At 35.0% G+C, this 7,259-nt stretch overlaps 1 protein-coding gene across 2 annotated transcripts in view; it reads left to right on the forward strand.

The window, feature by feature from the left end:
• Window positions 1-7,259, forward strand: part of WDR17 (WD repeat domain 17) — a 117,671-nt gene that overhangs the window by 100,382 nt on the left and 10,030 nt on the right. For both annotated transcript variants that reach the window (XM_006834410.1, XM_006834411.1), the window contains 3 exons: window positions 2,788-2,929; window positions 3,220-3,322; window positions 4,271-4,372. In XM_006834410.1, the coding sequence (XP_006834473.1) occupies window positions 2,788-2,929; window positions 3,220-3,322; window positions 4,271-4,372 (347 nt within the window). The remainder of the gene's footprint in view (window positions 1-2,787; window positions 2,930-3,219; window positions 3,323-4,270; window positions 4,373-7,259) is intronic.

The following is a 7,259-nucleotide window of genomic DNA, read 5'->3' on the forward strand; positions in this document are numbered from 1 at the left end:
CCTGGAGGCCAAGATGGCCAAACTTCATCTTTCATACTTTGGTCATACTGTCAGGAGGGACCAGTTAATGGAGAAGGATATCATGATTGGTAAAGTGGAAGGTCAGAGAAAATGAGGAAGACCCCCAACAAGATGGATTGGCCAAGTGGCAGCATTGAAGAACCCAACTGTGACAACAGTAGTGATGTTGGTCCAGGGTTGGGCAGCGTTTTGTTTTGCAGTGCATAAGGTCGCTATGGGTTGGTACCAACTCAGTGGCACCTAACAACAACAACAACAATATATGTTTAAAGGAGTCTTGGTGTGGCACTGTAACATAAGCACTGCACTGCAAGATAAGTTTGAACTGCAAGATCTACGGTTCAAACTCGCCAGATACACCTTGGAAACTCTATACAAGGCTGCTGTGTGTCAGAACCAACTCAATGGCACTTAACAACAACAACATATATGTTCAAAAAGTTGAATAAATATGTTAATAAATAAACTGGATACACCATCATAGTAACTTACCAATCAATTGCCATGGAATCAGTTCAACTCATAATGGCCCTGTATAGGGTTTCTTAGTCTATACATTTCTGTGGGAACAGAAATACTCATCTGTTTCCCAAGGATCAGTTGGTGGATTCGAACAGCTGACTTTGTGGCTAGTAGGCTTGTGCCTATCCTACAGAGCCATCAGGGCTCCTTATAACAACTTAAGGGTCACAGAAAAATAAAAAAGAAACAGGAGAATGACAATTATCCTAAAGAGATAAGGTGATGAACCTCATCATAAGGAGCTACATCATATCATAAAATATTGGAAGCACAAAATCAGTGATTGTTAAAGAATGATGAGACAGAACAGGAAACTATTTATTAGTGTTGCTTTAAAACAAGCAGGAAACAGTAACACCATAGAATAAGCTCTGAACTTTGAACCACAAGGTTGGTGGTTTGAGCCCACCAACTGCTCTAAAGGACAAAGATGAAGTTTGCTACTCCTACAAATAATTTTGTTTTAAAAAATCCTCATAAGCCAAATACAGGGTCACTATGAGTTGGAACCAACTTGTCAATATGTAACAACAAGAACCACATAAAAAGCAAGCAAAGACATATTCAAAATTGAAATCATAAACATTCTGGAATTGGATACAATGGTAACTTTATATAGAAACATATAAAAGTTATATAGAACTTAACTGAGGGAAGATCCCACTCAGTTTTAACTGAAAAAAATTTTTTGAAAAAATAGGGAATATTGCTTTTCATTTTATAGTTAAAAAAAATACCATCATGGACTAAAATCTACTTTGTATAATATTAAAACGAAAAGCTTAAGGATTCTAAAATTTTGCCTGGCTGGTTGAAATAAAGTTAATTTTTCTCAAAGGCACAGTGGAAGTAAATTACAGGTCAGATGACATATTAGAGTATTTTTTTTTTTATCTTTGCTACATCTAATGTAGTTGTGATAGTGCTCAGGATATTTGTTCTAAAATAACTAACCTCAGAGATTTTTTTACTAAATTGCATTTTCAGGTACTAATTTCACTATTCCAAAACATGTGGTTGTGCTCATGAAGAGCCTGTGCATAGACCAAGGCAGTTATTAGAACAGAACAAGAGGATACTGAATGGTTTATAATCAGGAAAGGTGTGTGTCAGAGTTTATCCTTTTGTCATATTTATTTAGTCTATAAGCTGAGCAAATAACCCAAGAAGTTTTAAGGAAAGCGTGGCATTAGGATCAAAGACTCATTAACAACCTGCCATATGCAGATGACACAACCTTGCTTGCTGGAAGTGAAGAGGACATGAAGAACTTGCTGATGAAGACTACATACAGCCTTCACTTCAATGTAAACAAAATGAAAATCCTCACAACCAAACCAATAAATAACATCATGATAAACAGAAAAATTGAAACTGTCAAAGATTTCATTTTACTTGGATCCACAATGAATCCTCATGGAAGCAGCAGTCAAGCTATCAAATGATGTATTGCACTAAATAAATGTGCTGCAAAAGACCTTTTGCAAAGTGTTCAAGAGCAATTGTTCTATACCAATTTGAGAAATAAGGTGTAGCTGACCCACGTCATGGTATCTTTAATCCAATCGTCTCCTGTGCATACAAAAGCAATGAAGCTGGGAGAAGATTTGATGTCTTTGAATTGTAGTGTTGGTGGAGAATATTGAAAATACTGTGAAATAAATCTATTTTGGAAGCAGTATAGCCGTTATTGCTCCTTAGTAGCAATGATGACGAGAGTTCGTCTCTTGTACTTTAGACATGTTATCAGAATGGGCCAGTCTCTGTACAAGGACATCATACTTAATAAAGTGGACGATAGGAAAAAAGAGGGAGACCTACAACAAGATGGATTGACACAGTTTCAGCAACAATGAACTCAAACATAGCAATGAATGTGAGGATCATGCAGGACCTAGCGATATTTCATCCTGTTGTGTAGATAGGGGACTTATGAGCTGTAACTGACTCAGCAACACCTAACAATAACAACAATTCCAATATTAAAACCAGGACAATATCTTTGCTTTCACCTCCTTCATGAAATACTTGTGCAATAAAACTAATTAGTTTTAATGACACCGTTTATTGTTATTAGCATACATTTATTTCTATAAAGGTACACTTTTAAAGTTAATAATTGCATTTACATGTGGACTTTAGTAAGAAAAAGCATTAGATATGTTTCACATATGTATTACATGCACTATTGCTTTTATTCCAATAAATTTTAGTAATATTGTCATCAAACCAATTATTTTCTAGTGCAAACTACCCACACTAGAAGAATGTATGCAATTAGCTGAAACAGCCCATGCAGATGGCAATATATTTGAAACGATAAAATATTACTTGTTAAGTCAAGAACCTGAGAAGGCTCTTCCTATTGGCATTGGCTTTGTTAAAGGTGAGTTTCTTGTTGGTAATATAGTTAAGAATGAATTCATTTATTTAATCATTTCATTCATATGATAACTATTCTTAAAATCAATCTAGCACTAGCCATCCTAAATTAAAAATTGATAGAACTGATTGTACAATTATGTGTCCCTAACAGGGGGTGACTACTTGCAATCTAGAAGATACACAAATAGTTAAAACAGATAAACATGAAATTACTTACATGAGTTAAAATCGGGTAGGCCAGTTTTGATACTGTTATTTAAAGTAATCTTTTATTTGGTTTTATTTTACCAGAATACATCAGTAATTCAGACTGGACTTTGGATACCATTTATCCTGTTCTTGACCTATTGAGTTATATTCGTACTGAAAAATTAGTCTTGCATACATGTACTGTGTGAGTACTTTTTCTCCGAAATACATAAAAGAACCTATGTGTTGTTTTAAAAAGGCAATTCTATTGTTTTTGATGTTCAGATCAAGAAATGGAATCATCTTCTACAGTTAGCTGAACTTGTAGAAAAATCATATATATATATATATATATATATAAACTAAAAATAAGCAACCTTGTAAGATAAATACTATATCTTGTGATCCTGTTAGAAATAATCAGTGTACATATGTCTGTAAATGTGTGTGCACATAAATATTCTGACACATACACACTAGTTCAAAGTTTTTGCATGATTTTGGATCTCACATTTCTAAACAACTAGTGGTCATATTTATTCAATACTTATTGTTTGCAAAGCATCATAAATGGCATGGAGGTAACTGAGTCTGCTAGTCAGTAAAAAAATAGACACTATCTTTGAATTCACATAATATTTAAGGTATTATTTTCCATAAACTAGAAGCCCCTAAAGACTCTTGTGTTCTTTGCAGGAGAGATTTTGCTCTCTTTTTATTTTAATGTCCATAATTAGTTGATTACAACAACCTAGAATTTAGGAAAACTCTCACAACACGACATGCAATAGTTATTTATTGTCACTTCCCAGAGCCTACAAAATATACCAAGAATTTCTAAATCTAAGAGGGTTACTTAGGGAGAAGTTGCATCAAGAAATATCCAAGGAAAAAAGAAAAATAAGCAGAAAAGAGTTAAATATTTTTTAAAGACTTAAATTAACTTATGATTTTTGACAGAGTGTATATAAATGTCTAGTAGCAGTTACTAACTGATGAATAAAATAAGCTTTTAAAGTTTTGAAAAATTTCTAAGCACTTTCTATAAATGTATGCCATCTATATAGGTACAAATTCATGAGCTATATATAAAACCAATATTCTATGACTCAAATTGTTGATTTAAAAAAGAAACAAATGCATTCTGTTTCAGAGCTCGAAATGAGTTGCTCATTTTATATGGTTATATTGGCGCATTGTTGGCTATCAGAAGGCAGTACCAAAGCATTGTTCCAGCACTTTATGAATACACAAGGTAAAAACAATAATTATTTTTACTATCATGAAATTATGGGAAATACTTTCATTGTTATTGTTTCTTCATTTATTAATATAAAAATACTACATTGTCACGGTTAAATTCCCAGTACCCTACGTTGTTTAGTTGTTTAGCAATGGACTAAATGACTAGTATCATCACTTAGAAAAGTATCTTGATTGATGGAACTTATGTTAAGAAGTAAAGTTTATATTTTTTATTTTTACCTTGTAATTCTATTTTCCCACAAACATTTTGAAATCCCCTCACAAACATACTATATTTTTGCACAATATTTATTAAATCTAAAATTATTGTTGTTTGTTTCCCTTTTTGGTGTCTATGTGTGTGTGTGTGTGTTCTGTGTGTGTGTGTAAAGGATTACGAAGCAGAAGCAGATCAGTTTTCTGTTCAATAGTTCATACACATTTTGTTTCATCTCATTGATGGCAGCCCCCACAATGTAACATCTTGTCACCCTCTTCCTTTTTCCCTTCCTCCTTTTTATCTAACCCTTCTGAACTTTGTCCTTGGGTAAATGCTGCTATTTTAATCACAAATGATTGATTTTTCTACGGTGTGTACCTCACTAGTGTTATTGTTCCCCTTAGGCTGTTGTTGTTGTTAAGTGCCATCTAGTCTGTTCCTATTCATAGTGACCCTGCATAGGGTTCCCAAGGAACAACTGATGAGTTTGAACCACCAAACTTGCAGTTCAAACTGACCTTGTGGTCAAGTGCTTATCCTACAGTACCATAGCATCAGTCCTGTTCCCCTTATGTTGTTGTTGTTGTTAACTGTTGTTGGGTCATTACTGACTCATAGCGACCTCAGGCACAAAAGAATAAAACACTGCCCATTCCACACCAACCTCACAATGATTGTATGCTTGAGCCTATTGCTGCTGCCACTGTGCCAATCCATCTTATTGAAGGTCTTCTTCTTTTTTGTTAAACCTATGCTTTACCAAGCATGACATCTTTCTCCAGTGACTGGTCCCCCCTGATAATGTGTCCAAAGTATGAGTGACAAAGTCTCTAGCTTCCAAGGAGCATTCTGGCTATACTTCTTCTAACACAGATTTGTTTGTCCTTTTGGCATTCCATGGTACTTTTAATTTTCTCCTCGAATACCATAACTCAAATACATCAATTCTTCTAAGGTTTCATTAGTCATTGTCCAACTTTCACATGCATATGAAGCTATTTAAAATACCATGGCTTGCATTAAGTGCACCTTTGTTATTCAACACTTTAAAGAGGTCTTGTGCAACAAATTTGCTTAATGCCATATGTCACTTGGTTTCTTGACTCCTGCTTCCATGAGTGTTGATGGTTGATCCAAGCAAAATGAAGTCTTTGACAACTTCAATCTTTTCTCTATTTATCTTGATGTCATTTATTGGTCCAGTGGTGAGGATTTTTGTTTTCTTTACATTGAGGTGCAATCCATACTGAAAGCTGTGGTCTTTGATCTTCATCAGTAAGTATGTTAAGTTTCCTTCCCTTTCAGCAATCAATGTTGTATCATCTGCATATTGCAGATTGTTAAAGAGTCTTCCACCAATCCTGATACGACTTTCTTCTTCATATAATCTAGCTTCTTGGATTATTTTCTCAGCATACAGTTAGAATAAGTGTGATGAAGAATACAACTCTAATGCATACCTTTCCTAATTTTAAACCATTCAGTGTCCCTTGTTCTGTTCAAACAACTGCCTGTTGGACTTTGTACAGGTTCCTCATGAGCACAATTAAATGTTCCCAAAGAACTCTTTCTCTGCAGTGTTATCCATAGCTGAAAGCCTTTGCATAGTCAATAAAGCACTGGTAAACATCTATCTGGGATTCTCTGCTTTCAGCCAAGATCCGTCTAACATCAGCAGTGATAATTCTCATTCCATGTCTTTGAATCCAGTTTGAACTTCTGAAACTTCTCTGTCAACATACTGTTGTAGCCATTTTATTTTTGTTTTTTTTTCATTTTAAAATTTTTATTGTGAATTGAGTGATAGTTTTGTACTCAACCAACTGTATTTTGTTTCATTGCAGTGATTACAATCCCATCCATGTACCATCAGTTAACAGTATTTGCCTCTATTCCCCCCCCCCTTTTTTTTTAAAATATATACAAAACATACAGGAAATACATACTCATTTCAATGACCAAAGGGCACATTTTGCAAGACAGCCTCTTGCCCACTAACACAGTCTTTCTCATTCTATGAGTCTAGAGTCCTCAGCTGCTCTATCGCTCTATGCCATCACTTCTGCTTCATCTTTGGTGTTGCTGTTTCTCTGGTTAGGTTCCCAATCTTTGCTCATGCTCTTCTCCTTTGATGATCCTAGGGTTCTCGGTTCCTGGAATGAAAGATTAACTACTCCCCCTTTGTGTTACACATCTTTGCCTTTTACATTTGTGACAATTGCAATTACTCATATAACAATTACTCACCATAGAATCATAAGATTCCTATCCCCATCCTCTCACATCCTCTTTAACCAGACCTATCTAGATAAAAGGAAAACTATTCACTGGGGATTCTACCCTATTCCTCTTGCTCTGATACTAAGCACACTCTTGAAAACTTGTAAGCGAGCCACTTCATGCCTTTATAGCTCGACATTTTTGGTAGCCAATGTGTAAGTTGTCTTTCCCTATCAACCCTATGTACTCAGGGGATGGACTTGTTTTTTGATGTGAAGACCCCTTCCCTCTAAGTTGGAATTTGGAATAACTACACCCCTAAACAAAGACTGTCATTATTGAAGTATTCTCTGGGCAAATTATTGAATGATGCAGTAAGCATCAAAAGAAGGTGCAAGGAATATACAGAGACACTCTACAAAAGGAAATGGTTGCTGTTCAACCATTTCAAGAGGTA

Source organism: Chrysochloris asiatica, unplaced genomic scaffold, assembly GCF_000296735.1.
Source record: "Chrysochloris asiatica unplaced genomic scaffold, ChrAsi1.0 scaffold00011, whole genome shotgun sequence".
Classification (NCBI taxonomy): domain Eukaryota; kingdom Metazoa; phylum Chordata; class Mammalia; order Afrosoricida; family Chrysochloridae; genus Chrysochloris; species Chrysochloris asiatica.